General features: G+C 42.8%; 1 protein-coding gene across 2 annotated transcripts in view; it reads left to right on the top strand.

Moving 5' to 3' along the window:
* The first annotated feature begins 587 nt into the window (after nt 1-587).
* POLR2I (RNA polymerase II subunit I) overlaps nt 588-20,580 on the top strand; it is a 506,951-nt gene continuing 486,958 nt past the window's right edge. For both annotated transcript variants that reach the window (XM_069644564.1, XM_069644566.1), the window contains exon 1: nt 588-694. In XM_069644564.1, the coding sequence (XP_069500665.1) occupies nt 633-694 (62 nt within the window). In that variant the 5' untranslated portion in view covers nt 588-632. The remainder of the gene's footprint in view (nt 695-20,580) is intronic.

Genomic DNA, 20,580 nt, shown 5'->3' with positions numbered 1-20,580 from the left:
TGAAATCACCCACAAAGGTGCTTCCGAATGCTGGCATGTATGCATTGTCTGTTGCTTACAATTAGCATTTCTCTCCTAATCGCATTGTACATCATGTTATAGTAGTGTTTATTATCATGTGCAATTTATAAAATGCTCTGTTTAGCAAACCACAGATAACAAAATTTTAAAAGTCCAATTAGTTCGTAAAACTACAATCTCTCTCTCTTCTTTCTCTCTCTCTCTCTCTCTCTAAAAAAAACTAATAATATCAGTGGCAGGTATTTTAAAACACAAGAACCATAATATATTCTGATATATGTTATTGGAGTCAAAACAGAAACATTTTAACAAAAAAAACCTATTCTAACGGATTTGTCAGTGTGAAACTGCACATAAATACCATCAAAAACGTCTAATGCGCTCTTCTTACGCATGAAACGTTAAATAATGAGTAGTTGCTTTTCCCAGCAGCATGGCGTCCAGAGCTGCCACGGTTTCCACTGGAATGTTGGCACTCTAGTTCTTTATTATCAGAACTCTGTGGCGTGAGAGAGAGACTGAATAAGCGTAAGTTGTATTGGACGTAACGTTGAAGCACGTGATGAGATTGTGTTGTTAGGTCCGTTCCTTTAAGCGAAGTATTTGCAAGGATGGTGGATGCGGACGGTGCATACGAACCCGGCTTCGTGGGTATCCGTTTCTGTCAGGAATGGTAAACTTTATTGACATGCACATGTCCGAACAGGGACACTTTAAATGTCACTCCTTAGTAATCACATGAAGATGAAAAGACCCGTGGCTTTATTGGCACTTTTATACTTCTTTCTAACAGCATGAAAAACTTAGTTAAGGTTGAGGACCCTGTCCCTGAGTGCGAGCGTCGCCCCTTTTCGTGTAGAGTCGTAGTGTTTCTGCGTGAATTTCCTTGGATTTGAGTCTCATTCCGTCTTTGCACCCGTCTTATGTTTGCATGTTAACGTTCTCAAAGCGTTTTACCGAATCTGTGGACCTGACTGCGTCTAGCTCTGCCCTGTTAATGCGTAAACCCATGGGTAACAACTTTTGATGTTTGTTAAGGTGGCAGAAGTTCCCTCGTGATGAACGTAAGGAAGGAACCAAACGAGTCGAGGCAGCCTGTCCCCCTAGCCAAGCGAACCGAAGTAGAGTGACCCTTACTCGCATTGACACGGTGCATTTCATAGTACGTTTTTCTGAGGATTTGAGGGTGGGCTAAGAATCTACAGGCACATGTAACAACCTAGTAAATGCTGGTTGGATGTATTTACCTGTGTTACAGATATTCTTAGTGGAGGCGGGTTCCCTTGGGTTTATTTTTCGTTGAGACACCGGAAAATGCAAAAAAAGTGAGAATACTGTGTAGTTATGGTTAAGATGCTTAACTCATAGGAAGAGCACTTTTAGGATGGGTTATAAATTTGGTGCAGTTTGACAAATCCTTGAAAAACTTTGCAAAAACGTTATATGCCACCTCTGTATGATTATACAAAGTTTAGTTCTGTTTTCGCCAAGAGGGGGCAAAATTAGAGTGGGTCCCAAAATATTTGAGGCTTATACATTTTGGTGCCGTTTGCGAATCTGCACAAACGTTTGCAGAAAGGTTATAGACGCAGCCTTCCATTTTTGTGCTAAGTTTGAATGGATTTTGTCAAGCTGGGGTGAAGTTATGACTATTTTTTTTATATGCACATTGACATTTTTCAAAAAATCAAACCAGCATGGATTTGCAGCAAACTTGTAAAAGCAGCATTGGCAAGGACCCAAAAGAATGTTTTTGTAAATGTCAGTGTTTTCTTTTTTGAAAAGTGTCATAATGTATGAACAAAAACTAGTGATATACCTTTTGGTGACAGACTGACAGTTATACCCTGTGGACAGTAACCTGTGACCGTAGCCAGATTGTCCGGGTCATGGCCAAACAATCTGGCGACGATCACGAGGGACCGGCAATGGGATTAAAGTGGGCATGGCCACCAGGGACCAGCTATATTGAAACTTTTTTGAAATCGGGATAGATTTAAATGGGGAAACAAAATCTGCTCGTGGCTACAGCCCGAAGTGCTGGGTGGAATTGCAACAAACATGCGTGAGGAAGGAGCGTCGGGAAGGACCTTAAAGTATTGTTTTGCAAATCTGGCTTGTTTTCGTTTTGTTTTTGTCATTCCAAAGTGTCAAAATGTAAGTACAACACCTAGTGATCTAACTTTGGTTCCTGGGCAGTGGGCCTTGCCCTCGGCTAAGATGAATGCTTACTCTGATTTACTTATTAGGGCATGTAGCATGGCAGAAGCCCTAGGTTTAAATGGGGCTGGGGGAGTCTGCTTGCGGCTGCAGCCCCAAGTGCTGGACGGGATTGCAGCAAACGTGAGCGAGGAGCATCTGGAAGGACATGAAAGCTAGCTTTTGCAGATTTGTTTTACATTTTGGAAAGTATCAACATGTAAGTACAAAACATAGTGAAGTAACTTTGCTGCCTGGACAGTGGGCCTGGCTCTTGTCAAGGACAAATGTCTAATTTGCTTATTGGGGAATGTGTCATGGTCGAAACCCATGCCCCATGGATTGTGTAGACTGGCCATGGCTGCAAGCCATGAGCACTGGCCATTGGTCACATTATGAGGGTATAGTGGACACTGAACTACAATGCAGCGTAGGTGCAGTGGATAACTAGGCTGGTTTGGTGGGGCTGGGGTCATGGTTGAGCCTCATGCCCTAGGCAATTCAACCGCGACTTGCATCCCTGGCAAGAGCAGCTGATAATGACACACATCAGTATGCGTTGCAAAAAATATGTTGGTTAAAGGAGGTTTAAGTTCTGTAATATATGTTAAGAGGAATTATTAATAGCATACAGTGATGTAACATCATGAAATATTTTCACTCATAAAAACCTATGAAATTCACTGAAAGATCTTTGTTAAAGCGACGTTATGGTTAAGTTGCACTTTTGTTAAAGGGTCATTTTGGTTACAAGTAAAATAAAAAAAAAAAACCAAGAAATTCACCAGATATGGTAAACTATGCATGCATAACGCCGCCCCCATGCACTGCAAACACTTAACACCCAGGACATCAAAGATAATGTCACAAATGACATCACTGATGACATCACATATATTTCTACTGCATAACGTCAGTATGAGTACCGCTTTAAGTCTCATTTACAGCATATCAAAAGTGATCAGTTGCCTTATAATTAACTACTCCATGTCACACAAAAGGTGCTTGTTCAAAAATAAACTTTGTAGTGAAGTTTTTGTGAATACAGCAATCAAATAATACGTAAAGAGAAACCATGAATGCAGTATGGCTACTAGAACTAAAGTATTCTTAAGATGGTATGTTTAGGTTGTACAATGATAAGTCGAAGCATGTCACATTCTTGAGAAATGTATTCTCTCCATGGGACCTTCTTCTTGTTCTGTGTGTGTGTATTTTGACCTCAGGGTAAACCTTAGGGAAAAGAACTACTTCAGAATATAGCACGAGGTCAAGTTCTACATGCACAGTACCTTTATTGTATGTGTATCATGGTTTCAATATAGTATAACCACATGAAGTCCTCAGCTTAAAATGAATACTGTCACTGAACAAAAACAACCACCCCAGATATGTGATGTCATCTTCGATGTCCTCGGTGTTAGTGTTAGGAGTGCATGGCGGTGGCATGAGTTATGGTTGCTTAGCTTACCATAAATGGCGAATTTCTCTGGTTTTTTATAACGTCACTTTAACAATGTTTTTTGCCTGATATATAGTGACTTATGGATTTAGTTAAGACTATCATGTCCCCCTAGTACGGGTGAGTATAAGAGCATCTGTGGCTATAAGCAAATTGTGGTTATTCACAGATGTGTATTTCTGGGATATGTGATAATTATTCCCCTTATCTGTGTTTGTCTGGTAATAAAATGTATTTCTTCCATTTTGCCTCTTGTCATATTTGGTGGGGGCATGGAGCGCCAAATTGAGCGCATTGAGATCTTCTGTCAGCAGGGGCTATATGTGAGTACCTGAGGACAAGTTGGATTTTTGTATCCGTTTTCCTCCTTATGTACTGTGAGGAGATGGTGTGCTCTGAGGCTGTGGACGCTGGCGTTTTCAAAGAGAGTGGGTGGTGGAAGAGGGAAAGCAAGCAACGGGAGTGCTCGGCCTCCTGCTCGTGTATCCTGAGAGGCCAATTTGACCTATGGTTTCCGCCCGGCCCGTGGTATTGTGATCTGGGGTGTTGCGAGCTCAGGACAGGTATCCACTCTGCCATCTGAAGGTCGCAGAAGTAGTGTTTTACTCCCTCGTGGTGTTACCCCTGTCAGGAACTGGTGTCACTTGCACTGACGGCATCAGTAGAGGTAGGAGAAGGGCATGACAGCGGGACTGGGACCGTTATGGTACAATCTTTGGGAGAGGGTGTCCCGCCTTTGTCCATAAGGAGAGCTTTAACCTATTTGGGCACTAGTGAGTAAAATAATATTTGCTTACCCTCATTTTTTTAAGGGGAGCTTTAACCTATTTGGGCACTAGTGAGTAAAATAATATTTGCTTACCCTCATTTTTCTTGCCTCTGACTCGTTTCTTGTCAGTGGAGCAAGTAGGGTTTCTTCTCCCTGCAATTTCGTTCTTCTTCGGTGAAAGGCCAATTTAAAAAATGAGCAGAAGCAGATGCTCGTTTTGCCCATGTTTTACTTGGTAGTGTTTTTATTTTTTTGGGCAGGGTTTTGATCATTTAGGCGCTAGGGGTGTCTGTACTGTCGTGCTTTGTGCTCACAGCTAGAGGACGGAAAAAGGCCCTTCTCTGTGCAGGTTAGTGCTCGGCCTTCCCCGGAGGTACCAGTGTTTCATCAGGCCCTCCTTTCTCACTTGGATTGGATTTGTTTCTTCTTTTCCCTTTTTCTGTCGAGAGGTTTCTTCTCTGTGACAGTCTAAACAGTGCATTTAGTGTGGGAGTGCAGGGCTCACAAGTAACTCTTACTGTGGCTTAAGGGGTTCAAGGAGTCTTGTGGGGAGTTTAGCATAGGTGAGTGGAGTGCCGTTGGGTGATGCTTTAGAAGTTTCGCCCCAGCACCCTGTACTGAGTAGAGGCAGTTTCAATGGTGTATGTTGGGTTTCCTTTGATTGATCCCACGTGTTAAGTCTATGTAACACGTTAACCGTTGTAATGTGGTAGACTGCAGCTACTGCAGATATTTATGCCAGCAGGGGAGATGTTTGCCGGGTTGAACATTAGGGCTCCGAGTAACCTTGCAAACTAATCCCGGGATCTGTTATCAGCATTCCATAGTGAAAGAAAGGTATCCTGGAGCTGTCGCTTTTTAAACTTGTATAACCTATACCCTGATGTGAGATGTTCTGTGGACACTACCTATTCCGTGGGGACAAATTCTGGGTCAAAAAGTATTTGTATTTAATATCTACGAAAAAATGTATATGGTTGACCACGTACAAATCTCTTTATCACTTGTTCCAAGTGTGGGATACAGGTCCAGAAGAAAAAGCTATGCGTTTTACTTATTTCGCTGAAGGCTAGCAAGCTGGAAATAGATGGTTAAGATTTGTTTTCTATTTAATGTATAGAACAGTGAGGTCTTCAAATCTGTCTCGTGTCTTTGACAGCACCATGACTAGCTGAAGAATCGCATAAGAGACAATTACTGTGGCAGTAGTGCAACTGACATGTAACTTGAGAAAGAAAATGGGGGGGTGGGGGTGTTAGACCTGTTCAAACCAATGTTTGCTGAAACGCTTGAAAAAGGACATCAGGTGTTCATTATGAAGTAATGTATGGCTGCAAGTTTGGATATGGAACTGTTATGCTAACATGGAGGGGTGTGATGGTCCTAATCGGTTACCACAACTCAGCATATTGGTGCATGTTAAGTACCCAGAAGGGTTTATTTATGTGCGTATGTGTGTAATTTATTGTTCACCTAAGTCGCGCTTAAATCATATGCCTATATAAAGGTTTTCCCCCCATCTAGGAGTTGTTCCAACAAACTGTGAAGGGCCTACTCGTTGTCTGTACAATCTTTTCAAACTATTGTTCTGCTGGTTGCTAATCACGCTACCACTATAGGTAGTTATTTCATGGTATAAATATTAAAAGCCACCCTGTTCTCAGGGCAGATAATGATTGGTATACCTTGCCATTACTCTCAGTCCGAGAACATTCATGTTTAATTTGTCCATTAGGGTGGGCCTTGTGGTGATTGCTGTTCCCAGATGGGGGCACTAATTACACCAGCCAGTAGGTGAATACTCATTATAGTTTTCCTAAGGCTACCGCGGATGCCCTTAATACGCGCATGGTCGCTGTAAGGTGTTGGCTCATTTCTCAAGTTTACCTACAGGTTGCTCTTCAGTTTTGCCTTCTCTCAGGTAATCCTCATACATATTAAAGGCATTACGCATCTTGCATATTGCATTCAATAGCAAATTAGTTGACTGTACAATTACTTTCAGATGTGACTCATTTAAACCATTTTAAAAACCATGCAAAGCAGTATTTTCATTTGCAGAATGACTGCTAAGGCAGTGACTATGAAAGCTGGATCCGATTTTTTTTGTGGGACTTGGCTGCAGCTAAGAAGTCGAAATTGGTAATACAACCTGAGTTTATAGTTTACTAGCATAAGTACCCGTTCTCCAAACAGATTTTGCAGACAGACCTGATAAAACCCTCATCAATTGTTAAAAACCAATGATCATGTAGGTCGCTGCACCAAATCTCTTTTCCCTTGATGTGCTTTGCACCCTGAAGTAAACTGCACTGAAAATGGGTGCATGTGGATGGCTGACTTTGGTGCACATTGGTTAAACGGTGTGGCATTGTATAAGGAACCACGCTTTGCCAAGCCACAAACCCATTTTGACTTGTGCTGAAATCCAGGGAACGGGTTGGGGTGTTCAAATGTCATGTAGCCAGTATTGTCCAGAAGGTCCTAACAGGTTGCAAAATTTGGTGCAGATTGGTGAAACGATGTGGAACTGTATAAGGAGCAACGCTTTGCCACAAACCCACACATTTTCACTTTTATAAATAAAGATAGATGGAGGCAAAAGGTGGAGGTGTATCCCAAGAAGAAGATCTGGATAAAAAGGTAGAAGAGCAAGGACTACAAGAAATCCAGTTTTGTAGCCCAATTTCAAGAAGCCCTGTAGTGAGTTATTTTGCCATTAAAAATCAGCATAAAGACAATTATAGGGAAATATTGAAACTTCAAAAGTGCTTGTAAGGTTGTTCCAGAGGATAAAGAATGATTTGACATTGGTGCATATAAGTCAGCAGTACTTCATACGTACAGTCCACCAACAACCGGAAATATCAAATGTGCATGTGATTAGTGAAGTTGGTAAAGTACAGGGGTCGAAATTAAGCGAGCAGAAGCTGAAACTAGCTCCTGGATATCGAACATCACCTAATTAGCTTGAACTACCGCTGGTGAACCAAGAGCTAGTACATAGTGTGCCGTAAATTTATATTTCCTGTGAGATAATTCACATAGGTATGTTTGTATGGCACTAGTTAACCCTGGATGCCAAAACTAGCTGTTGGTGTCAAGTTAACCAGGCTCTTCTGGTCGAGAAGCAGGGGCTTAATGGATCCCTGCAATAGCAACACAAAATACAGTTGCCCCAAGTCTGTCTAAAAATGATATTCATTTTTTTTTAAAAATGCCACATAGTTTGAAACCAAACCTTTACCATCCAAACAATTACATAATTCCTCCCTGGGTGTGAAAAAGACATCTTTAACTTAAAAAAAAGAATTAAGCAGTTAATGTTTATAAGGAGAATCGGAATCAAATAATAAAAAAAAAAAACACGCCTTTTAACCATGGCAGAGCATTGTCCAACATATTTCACTTAACAAAAACTCTCCATTGCAACCGCCCAGTTCTTTTAGAAGGCCCCCCAAATTACAGATCATGCTTCAATGCCCTCTAAGTTGAAAGACAATCTTTAGGAAGGCTAGTAAGGCCAATGTCAGTGATACATTTGTCCCTGTTGTCAACATGGACCAGCAAGCCTCAGCATCCAATGTTCTACATTCCGATAGGGATTTCCCAGTACGCTGGTCCCTTAAGGCTTGACTGAATATTACTAAATGGATAAGGAATTCATTATCACCACCACACAGTCTGCATTTAAAGTTTCTCTCCACTGTAGAATTCCTGACCTCTGTGACTGCTATTGGAGGAAACAAGTTAAGACTTAAGCGCGTTAAATGTTGTTGAAGGTAGGGGTGTCACGGTATTCGTTTTATGACGGTACGATAACCTTCTTTCCAAATGACGGTATATCATGGTTATCGCGGTATAGCAGGTGGAGTTAACTGATCTTAACAAATATTTTCTAAAAGGTCGTAAATTGACAGATTTCTCATCGCAAACAAAACCAGGCACCCAGGGCCAGAATTGGGCTTTTCAACATACTTTCCACTGAAATGCCTTGCTTCCACCAAACACAAACACACGTGTGGAGAGGAGAGGAGGGGGTGGGGTGGAGGCCTGCTGCAACTGGCAAAGCAAACTGAAAAGCTTTTCTTAAGTGGTCATTTAGGCTTTTTGCTTCCCCACTGGCTACTGGTGAAGATGAACATGTTGCCATCTTGATAACCTGCATGCCACAGATCAATGGAGGCTGATGGTAGTATACGCTTACACACACACTCACACTCTTTCTTTTTACGTTACAGCCTTTAGTTTACTTGCGGGCCAAAAGGTGTTCAGTAATCACTGACATGTTACCATTTGGTATGGCAGCAGGGAATACCCACAGAGATGAGTGAATTTCGCAGTGTGACTTATATGTAAATTCAATGATAGAACCAGGGAAATCCCCCATTGCCATATGTTTAGAGAACATTATCCATTATATATAAACCCCAAAGTAAACCCTTTTCCTTCTTGGCACTGTATCTATTCTTCCTATTGCTAACCTATTGATTTTGTGTAAGGCACGTGTGGTTTATGGAATGGCATTAAAAACTGCTCCAACTGAAACTACTTGGCAGACGGCACATCCAACAGTGCAAAACCAAGACTGTGCAGCAATTGCTTACTGCAGCCTTTACAAATCAGATTGAAAAGCACACTTAACGGTATGAACGGTATAAACAATGTGACGGTTATTATTGTTCAATTAAGTGGTTCACGGTATCTTTAACGGTATACCGTTATACCGTTACATCCCTAGTCGAAGGTATGCGCTGGGGGATTTGATCAAATAAGTTGATAATTGACCTCTTGCCCTTATTTCCGGAAGGGGCCTGCCATAGACTTTACATTTGTTCTTCGCCTCCAATGAGGTAATCTAATCTAGGTGCATCCATTTTTTTCTTTACTAGTGTTGGGTTTTTCCAAAAGTACATTTACGGTGACGTTTACACTCTCCAAATGTGAGATGCATATCCTGCTCCATTCATCTTGGAGTGGCTGCGTCTGACCCTCCTAAGTCTTTCACCACTGCAAAAGCACCATCGCCTTCAACGCTCAAACATTTTACTGAAGAAAGCCAGAGACTTCCACACCACCGCCACGTTAAGTGAGTTAGTTCAGGCCCATTTCTACTCTTATAGCCTGAAAAACGTTGCATTTGGCAACCTAAAAAGCCCTTTGAGTTTAGACCATGTGCTATGAGATAGTGCCAATAGTGCTTCTGCACCTAGGTCAAAACTGGCATTACCTTTTCTCGATGGAAGTCGATAACTGGAAACAGTGTAAATTTACAATAGCTCCTCATGATCTTGGCCTGTGCAGCAAGGTTCTTTACCTTACACCGCAGCATGTTTTCGTGAAACACATCCGCCTCACTGTTGCTTATTTCCACACCTAGATATTTTAGAGATTCCACCTCCAGGATTTTTTTCCCCTTTCATATACCAAGTGTAGTGTTTAGATTTCCTTCCCGACCTTCCACCAAGGGTCAAAATCCTAGACTTGTCCACATTGATTTTTAAGCCATTGGCTTCAATGTATAGTTCCAAGTCATTAAGTTGGCATTGTAAACCAATCTAGGTCTGATCCATCAGAATAAGATTGTCTGCGTATAGAATGATTTAGAGAATCACCTGCAAGAGATGGTGGAACTCATCTAGTCTTCACGAAGGCTGTATCAATATCGGAGATGAACATGTTAAAGATCTACATCTTTGCTTGAGCCCATTCTCTGTTCCGATTGGGTGGGACAAGTTAAGTTATCCAATCTTACTGAAATTGTCTTTGAATGTAGCGCCTGTATGGGTTCAAGTATGCTATTCGGGCAGCCACAGTGAGCTAATTTTGACCATAGAATACATCTGTCAAATGCTTGGGCAAGGTCAATAGATGGCAAGTATATTTGATTTCTTTTGCCTGCCGTTTAGCCCTTATTTTAAAGTTCAGGCACTACCTCAATTGCCATCAGGCAATCGAAGCCCGTCTATCGAAGCCATCTGCCCCTTCCTACTCCCACCCCCTTTTCTTGTTTGTATCTATTAGCACTTAATCCTATCATGTGTCCCTTGACCTTGGATAGCTGCTTGTCTGTCTCCCCCCTTCCCTTCTTGTCCTCTCCGCCCACCCCCTCTCCTCGCTATCCTAATAATCACTGTCTGACCTTATATGATAGTCGCTTGTTTTGTTCCTCTCCTTCTCCCTATCTCCAAACCCCCATCTCCTCCTCCTCCTCTCCCTCCTTTTATACGCTTATGCACTACATCAATTGTCGTCAGAAAGGCAGGAATCTAATTAACTTGTGCTTCTACGTGACGCGGGAGCAGAGTTTCATCCCAGAAATGTAGCTATGTAGGTAGCGCTGGTATCTGATGACCAATGATCCTCCTATTTAGCCATTACACTATTGGACCCTATTTCAGAAATCGTACATAATTGCACCCATAATCGGCTGTTGGCTCCTCCCAGTACCATCCCGGAAATTCACTTCTGTAGTCTGGTTCGCCATCATGGTACTGTCCATTATTGCCATGACTATTTCCATACCTAATAGTTCACCTCCCACTATCTCTCCATCAGGTTGCCTCCCTGCTGACTCATGTTTGAATCCCATCTCATCTACCCACAACTTGTTGACACTTCTACTGTTATCGACCTTGGCCTATGGAACATAAGGTCCCTCTGCAATAAGACCACCGCAGTTCTGGACTTATTTCTAAGACTACATCTTCACTTTCTCTGTTTAACTGAAATATGGATTCTCCCACACAACTCGACTGTATATGCTTCCCTCACTTCCTCCCTATTTCTTTTGCCCATGTTCTGGAGCCAATGGACGTGGCGGTGTTGGTTTACTATATTATCCTAATTGCTTATCTGTTCCTTCCCCGGTACCTTTACCGGAATACTTTTCATGTGAATTTATGTACAAAATCTTCACCACTCCTTATGCTATTTCTTTTCTTATCGTCCACCCGGCCCGGTCATTCTGCGAGGACATTGAACACCTTGGTCACATCTTACCTACTGCCACCCCAGGTGATTTGCTTGGAGACTTCAATCTCCCATCTTTCCTCTACCCATCTAACATCTCCTTTTCTATCAATATTTGATCTGCTCTCTCCACTTACTACTCCTCCTACTCATATCTTTGGCTCTACTCTCGATTTTGATTTTTACCTCATTCACTGTCTCCTCCATCTCTGCCTTTTCTGTCTACAATTCAGATCGTCTGCTTTCAGCTTCTCTCTTACAACCTTCCTCTTCTAGCATCTGCCCCTCCTCCTCAAACAGCTTTTTTTAGGAGTTGTGCAACTTTAACTCTTTACTTTTCTAGGACACCTGTACAAATTCCCTTCCATCTCTCACACACTTCTCTACTCTTCGGCAGACGAAGTAACGTCTGTTCTCTCTTCATCCCTCACTTCTAGTCTCGACCAACTCTATTCTCTCTCTCTCTCCCTTCCAGCCTACCCGCAAACCTGCCCAACCTTGGCTCTCCCCTCATCTCTCCTGTATGAGCCGCTTTCTCCGCCGCCTCGAAAGGTGCTGGCGCAAGCTCCGCTCTCCTGCTAATCAGGCAACCTATTTTTCTGACCATTCCCATAACTGTGTTAAATCTGCTAAACACTCTTATTTTTCTGATCTTCTCCATAGCCAACTTACTCACTCGCGTCATTTTCCAAACTCTGACTCGCCTTTTTTCTCCTCCCACACCTGATCCTTCTATTACATCATTCCTATCTGCATCTGATCTTGCTAATTTCTTCTCTTCTAAAGAATACTCCCAACGTCAAGATATCCTATCATCACTTTCATACATCTCTTCTCCTTTATTTTTTCCTTCACCTGCTCACAGAGTGTCTAATTTTGCTCCTGTTTCTGATTCCGATGTGGCCCTTCTCTTGGCCAAAGCTCACCCCACGGCTGCCCCCACTGATCCTGTTTCTTCTCTACTTATTTCCAAAGTCTACCCTCTTGATACCTTAAAACCCAGAAGAAAACATTTAGTAACCTTACCCAGGAGCAGGCATGTCATTTTATTAAACTTTACAATGACGACTGCATGCAGTTTAACCCTCTGGATGCAGTGGAAGCAGGCAGGCACTTAAAATGAACACAGCACACAGGTTTCAAGATAAAGGATTCAGATGTCTTTTCTAAGCTTGTGATGTCAAAGCTAACAAACCATGTGACTAGCACTGAGACTCGCTGTCAGTGCGGAAGGATTTTGTGTTGTAATGCAGCCTTTACGTGGGTGCTGAAACACAAGATGTTCAGGATGTGTTGCAATTTACGTTGAACCTGCCATGTGTCATTAGCCTTGTGAAAGGGAGGGTAGAAGCTCTGGGGGGAGAGGAGGCCTGATCAGCGAGGAACACTTACCACCTCTCTATACCATTAGCAGCACTGGGGTGCAGGAGAATAATACATTGTTTCACACATCTGCATTTGGTATGCATCTGCTACATAGCAGAAGTACTACCTGAAACTGCTCACCTTTTGGGGTTTTGTTGCATACTGACTGTTCCAAGAAGGCCCAGGTCTCTTCTCTCTAAACCTAACCAGATGAAGTGGTGCAGCAGAGTCGGCAAAAGGCATGGAATAAAAGGTTCAGTTCCACGTCCTCAAGTGCTACCCCCAGAGGCTGAAACAGGTAAGGACTTCAAACCAACAGCCTGCTTGCATAAATGATGCGTGAAAAGGCACGTGATGTATTTACAGCATTTCCATCCTTATCTGGAGGGATGCCTATAGGTGGAACATGTACAGTGGCCACGGCCGAAGGCCATGACTAGTGGGTTTTAAAGATCCCTATTGGTGCAGCAGTGGCCCTTGGAAAAAACTACTTGAAATGCACTGAAAAACTTTAGTCCAGGGACAGTTAAGATGATCAGATTTAACGCAGGAAAACCTGTGAAATTCAGCAGATGTGGGAAGAGATGATCATCTTAACTCTGGCCCCCGCCCCCTGCAAAGCCCATGAGCACATAAATAACAGATGGGATTCACAACGACATACAAAATTAGATCCCGGCAAGATTCTTGCCTTAAACTATCCTTCTGGGCTGACAAGACCAGACACTTGCTGCTTTAGAAAGTGAAAGTGCTACTGAGCCTATGCTGCAGTGGGCGACCCTCTTTCCATTCATCTGTGTCCAACTCGATTCAGCTAGTGCGGACTCGCTCTCATTGTATGCATGCTGCGGTTTCAATCATTTGTACATTTTGTTGCATCTAAATTGTGTGTGTGTGTGTGTGTGTGTGTGTGAGATATTGCAGCGAGATGAGCACTCTCGAATGTCTTTTCTTTTTTGTACCAACTTTGTTGAAATAGTAGTCCTTGCGACCTACTTAGCCCAACATGCCTTCTCTATTAATTGAATGTCAGGTGTCGGTGCTTCAGTGACAAGCCGTTCATCGACTCTTGTGATCCAATCTTGTTTCTTATCAGTAAGTAAGTGCGGGTTCATTGATTATTTTAATAGTCACGACTCGTTATCCTTTGTACACAGGTTTTGAAATACCTGTTCTTCCAACAAGGGTTGGACCGCCTCTTTGGACCTGTTTCTGACCGCCCAGAGACTAAAACGGCTTGCCATTGTCAACAAATGCATTCAAACAAAATTGGAGCCCTCCGAGCCTTTGATGCATCGCTACCACCTCTGCCCAGTTTTGTCTCAGTAACTTCAACCCGCCCTCCTCTAATTTCTCTAGTGCCAAATAAACCCTCACAGATGGTGAATTCTGAATTGCTCACAAATACGATGGATCCTGCTGACTTGCCTAAAGTCCCAATGCCTATGGAAGATGTCCTTTCTTCCGAAGAAATTGTTAAGAAAGATCCTACCGGTCCCTCTAAGGCCATCTCCGCCACCCACAGTCAATCCCATTATTCTTCTATGATTAACTTCCCTATGACACTCCCTGTATGTTAACAAACGCGGTCATGGAAACTATGAGAACTGTTTCCTCCCAAGCCAACTCTAATAGAACATTAAACGTGGCCCTTTTAAATACCAGGTCCTTTAACAATTATGCACATGATATCCAAGTCTCCAGGGAAGGACCTGGATAGCATGTGTCTCACTGAGACGAGGAATAATGAGGCCAGTGATCCCATGATAAGTTTAACTGTCCGGAAAGGTTATTTTTCTATAAAAAAATAGAGAGCATGGCAGAAGTGGGGGAGTAGCTTTTATTGTGAAATCTGAACTCCATCTTTTTAATGCACCATGGGATTGTTCAGGTTGTGAGAATTTGCAGATTAATAGGACTCCAACCAATCACTCTTGCACTAATTTCATATTGATTTATCAAACTCCTCATTCAATGCCTGATTTCAAAAAAGAAATTACCCACATTTTGATTAAATTCAATGACCCTAATAGCTCCACTATATTCCTAGGTGACTTGCATCGTTGGCGAGGGAACACCTTGGACAAAGATGCCATTGATCTGGAACAAGCTCTACTTAACATTGACTATCATGTCAAAAATAGTGACCCCACTAATGACAACAATAACATACCAGATTGGTTGGTGACAAAAAACATTGCAGCACATATTGATCAAACTTCCCTGTGTATCTGGTCTGATCACTACGCTATAGAATTCTCCATAGAACTTCAGCTTAATTTCGCCAACCCTTACACACCATCAAGAAGGTCATGAGTCGGAATCTTAAAGATTCAGTTCATGGACATCCAAACATGCTTAGACTCGATTCTTATATCTTCCTCGGACTTAGACTCTGTTGAATCCCTAGTAAACTCCTATTCTACCACCTTTCAAGAAATGACTGATCGAGTTGCACTGCTTCAACTTAGGTTAGTTAGAACCAACCCTAAACATCAAAACTAGTTTAGCCCAGAATTGGGTGACCTTAAGAAAGCCAAACACGCCCTTGATGCCAAGTGGTTAAAATTCCCAACTAGTAAGAATAAGGAACTTTGGAAGGCGCAAGTTAAACATAAACCTCAAATAATGGAAGCAGAAAAAAAACCTTTTTTGAATACCCAAATTGAAGGAACATCAAACAGTAAACTTTTTTTCTGATTTTTAAATCCTTGGAAAAGCCCAAAGCGCTATCCACTCTGCACTCTCAGCATCAGATTGTGCCAAATTTCAGGTAGCATTTGAAGCTAAAATTACCAAGGCCAGGGCTAAGGTGTAGATTGCTCAAAGATCCCTGACACCTGGGGAAAATCCTATGACCTCCCTACAAGGTCACTCCTCCCGTCCACAATTATCCTCTATCTCAGACATGGAGAAGTTACTTTCGTCAATGAAACCCACATCATGTGTGTGCAGAAAACGTCCTTCCTCCCAAAGTCATCCTCAAATATCGAACAGCTTTTGCACCGATTCTTACTCGCATAGTCTACTTCTCCTTTCGTGACGAGCATATTCCCTCCTCCATTAAGGCAGTCATTGTGAACCCCCCCTTCCCCCAAAAAAAACCAGGAGGTGATCCCAGAGACCCGACGAACCTCGGACCAATCACGAATTGCAACTGGTGGATTTGCAATCTCACATGCTTGGGATCATGGAAAAAGGCAAGACTGGCCTCCCAGTCCTTCTTGACCTTTCCGCAGCTTTTGATCTGCTAGATCATCAGCGTCTCTAGAGCAGTTTCCTATGAAGTCTGATCTGCTCAAAAGAAGCAATTGATGGTTTAAATCCTTCCTCACACACCAAGTGTCAAGAATACACTGGGGTGATGCTTTCTCTCCACTTTCTTCTATCTTATGTGGCGTGCCACAAGGTGCCTGTTTATCACCAGTGTTATTTAACATCTACGTTAGGCACTTGTGCACTCTTCTTGAGGGCTCGGGCCTATTTAGTTTACCAACTAACTACCAAACCCTTTTGTGTATGAGCGCGATACAAATGAAATATCATAGCATAACTATGCGGTAAAACATGCAGCTGGTCTTAGAATTAAGTGGTGATATTTCCCAGGACTTGTCAAAGCTTCTTCTTGCAAATAACCCGATTGAGTCCTGGATGTCCCAAAACTGGAGGAAAGACCACATTTTTGATCTTCGGTTCGTCCCACGCTAGGTCCAACCTGGATGTAAAATATGAACATTTCCTCATAAGTGACAAAATCGTTGCAGTCCAAAGTAAAAACTACCATTGCCCAAGCCACTATACTGTCGCAACTGGATTATTGTAACTTGTATGTGTAAAGCAATGTCAACGTGTTCAGAATGACTCTATATGGATAATTAAGAACATTCCATGGAAATAACTCATCTCAAAATATAGGAGAGGTCTCCATTGGCTGCCAGTACAAGACCGTATTGATTTCAAGGTATGTACCCTTGTCCATCGTTGTCCTTATGGCAATGCTCTATCCTACCTAAAAGCTGCCATCACTCGCTATACAACAGTAATACAGTTCCGCTCCTCCAACGTTGCACAGGTTGTATGCCCTGCTTTCAAAAAATCAAGAGGTCTGGGAAGGTCCTTTCTCCTCAGGGCAGCCCAGTTATGGAACTCTCTTCCCCCTGAATTTAATAATGGTAGAGAATTTGCTTTCTTTTCGTATGGAACTAAAAACGTTACTATTCAGGTATCGGTCCTCCCCAGTCTTAGTGAATCTTCGAATCATGACCTTGTTTGTCCTGCTTAATGTTTCCTCGTGTATGTGTGTGCCCGATGCCTGCTGGCTTGAGCGCTTGCTGCTGCGACCTTTGTGTGATGTGCGGGTCGCAGGTTCAAATCGTGGCATGGCCAACTCAGCCTTTCATCCTTCCGAGGTTGATAAATTAGTACCAACCCCGGTTGGGTGATATTGTATGTATATGTGTTCCATGTAAAGTGCTTAGGGATAAGCACTTTATAAATAGCGCATCATTAGATCCTGGGAGTCATCAAGGGGTGATGCTGAGTTAAGATGATCATCACTTCTCACACCTGTTGAATTTCATGGGTTTGGTTGTGTTAAAAAGCTGTTCACCTGAACTGTCACTTAACTAACATTTTTTGTTCAGTGTATTGGTCGCAGCACTATAGCTAAGGTGTGTACCTAGTTCCATAGGAAACCGCAAAATGTAATTGCTAATAACTTTTGGTTTGCAGACCTGATTAAACAGTTTGTCCTGGATCCCCCCCACTCCCCCTCCAGACTGGGCATTTTTGGAAAGATTTGTTAAAAAATTAAAGTTATTAAGAAAGCAAAAAAAAACGTTTTCAGCCTATTCCCATTCATTTTCCCACTGAGGACAGTCAGTTTCTGTGCATGGCGAAAACTGCTGGACGGAATTGGATCAAATAAGAAACAACTTGGGCACAACGTGTTTTCGATTTCCAGGAGGGGTCTTGGGTTATTCCGTCTAGTAGATTTTAACATTTCTGACTGGGAAGGGGGCCCACTTGTCCCATCGTTATTGCTATATCTCCGATGGTTCATTGCAGCAGAGGTTTTTCAGAAATGATAAACCACTCTTTATTATTTTTTTATTTGTTTTGTTCAATGCGAGCCATTTTAAAGCAGTAACATTGGGGGAAAGCAAAAATGAGAAACTATTTGGACGAGGAAAGATTGAAATCGTATCAGGCTAGAGGTGTGGAGGGAGAACATGTGAAGTTGTAGAGTTCGGGGCTGTCGGGGTAGCCAGTTACAGTTCAGACATTTTTTTACATTATTTGGGGGAATTTTTGGGGAATCTCGCAAGATTACTGCAGTGATAACGGCAGACATGCTTTGAAACAAAATGCATCACATCAGCGTTCTCGCAGTAATTTGCGTGTAATTACAGCAAGATTATTGCAGTGATCAGAGGGAATATGGAAACTGATGGAAAAATATGTAAGGGGGGGGGGGCATCTGTTATGATCACATCTACTAGGCAGGGGGAAATGGGTCTTTGTGAAAGTGGCTGAAGGCCATGCTCAATGGCCAGGGCCGCATGCCATCGCTATTGGACCCTAAGGAAACCTATAGGTGGAATATGTACACTGGCCACAGCCAAAGGCTGTGACTATTGGTGCAACATGTGGCCACTGTCCATGCTAGTGGCCCTTGAATAAACTATGGTATTTCAAAATCTTGAAATTCACTGAAAACGCTTTAGTTGGAGGACATTTAAAGGGATCTTATTTAACGCCCAAAAAACTTTGAAATTCAGCAGATGTGGGAAGTGATGATCATCTTGACTCTGCATCCCCCCCTGTTGCAAAGCCCATGAGCATATACATAACGGGTGGGATTCATAAGATGCTGGCAAGAGCGCTCACTGCTGTGATCTGTGTGTGAAGTGCAGGTCGCAGATTCTAATCACAGCAAGGCCAACTCAGCATTCCATCCTTTCAAGGTCGATAAATGAGTACCAAGATATTGTATGTATGTGTTCTATGTAAAGCACTATGTAAATAAGGCCTTCATTGTGGTTGTGTTCAATCTGATCACCTTAACTGTCCCTTCAATATATATATATATATATATATATATATATATATATATATATAGTAATATTCAATTTCAGCCAAGTCGCACATTCCCCAACGCCACCTAGCAACCATAACTGGAAGTGCATCTCCAGTTCAGAGCCACATTAGCAAGGCATTGTGGCTATACAAATTAGCTCAAGCAAATTTCTCACTGCGGATAATTACATATCTGGTTTCACCCTTATTAGGGATCTTCAGTGTAGTATTGTTTGACAGTCTAGTAGTTGGAGCATGTTTTACAAACACCATCTAAATTATGGTGGGTACTTCCAGCGATGGTTACTAGGAAGTGTTTCTGGAATGTGTGACTTGGCTCAACTGGGATATTAAACTTTCACATTTCGGGTGTTTTTTTTTTCTTTTTTTTTTCTTTCTCAAAGCCTTCTTAAACCCACCATAATTTAGCTGGTATGTGTCATACAAAACTTGAAAGAATAGCCCAAATGAAATATTAATCTTCAAACCTTGCATGTCAACATAACATAACAGAATAGTGTAGAAATAAATATCCCAACCTTGTTCTATACCAGCATTTGTGCTGAGCTCATACAGTAAGGCTGTGACTGCTCAGAGTTCCCACTGCGATCCTTGTTTGATCCGTGCAGCAGCGACTAGTGATGTTTATAATCACACCAAACGATATCCGCTTTTGGGTAACACCAGTGCTCATCCATTCAGCCTTTCCTCGATGGAAATCGGAGCTGGGAACACCAAGAGATCTACCTTCAAACCAGAGCCTGCTGTGCTCCAAGATGGCAGCCGCTCTGTGAGGCTTCCCGAGTGGCTTACGGGCATGGCTAGGCTGTGTCGCGTACAGCGGGTAGATCGCCCATGAAAGATCCCGCTTGCTGTATATACTACCTAGCCGAGCCTGCAGCTGGGAAGTTTAGGAATCATGTCCCCAGCACTCACGTGCCGCGGGGTGCACAGGCTGGGATGCACACCCCGCTTCCAGTGGACAATGGCGCAGGAACTTGAGGTGAACCCGATCAGCTGCAGCAATCTCTGCAGTGCCGCCTGGCCTGTGTCCCTGATATGTGTACCGATACACAGCACTGCTGAGCTGGACTGCACCTTACTGCCTACATGCCGAGGAGGAGCCATCTGGACACCTGCAGGCTGTTTAGCCTCATATGCCTTACAACACGCAGCCTCACTGAAAGTACCCACATATAGCCTGCATCGGCTGGCTCTTCAGGTACTCTCGCTGTTACAGCGTTAATGTCCCGGTGCCCCGGGCCCTCTGTCCCCATATCTGCTGCCCACACGCTGCACTTGCATCTTTTTTTGGTGACTTGAGGACGGGGCTTGACTACCTGCACGGGGGAACCTGGGCCTGCTGCTTTCAATTTGGATACCGTCCACCATACCGCGCAGATTACCTGAGGTCCAGCCGCAACTTGGTCTGTTTGACTGCGCAGTGCGGCACTACACTCAAATCTGTCCTCGTGTCAAACCTCCTAACATGTCGCCTACTAAAAACAAAGTGCAACCTAGACTTGTTTGTTTTTTTATTTGGTAATGCGCACCAAACCCTCAGGTAGCTGGGCGCAACAGTACAAGTAAACTTAAAGCTTAGTTACAGCGCATGTCAAGTGCATATACGTACATACATGCAGGAAATATATGATTACTGCCACTTCCAGTTACAGTAGAGTGGTGGAAGCTAGTACATATTAAATAGATGTTG

This window comes from Ambystoma mexicanum, chromosome 2p (genome assembly GCF_040938575.1).
Source record: "Ambystoma mexicanum isolate Mex_15411 chromosome 2p, UKY_AmexF1_1, whole genome shotgun sequence".
Taxonomy (NCBI): domain Eukaryota; kingdom Metazoa; phylum Chordata; class Amphibia; order Caudata; family Ambystomatidae; genus Ambystoma; species Ambystoma mexicanum.
The sequence above is the reverse complement of the archived record's forward strand: the minus strand, read 5'-3'. Positions and strand labels throughout refer to the sequence as shown.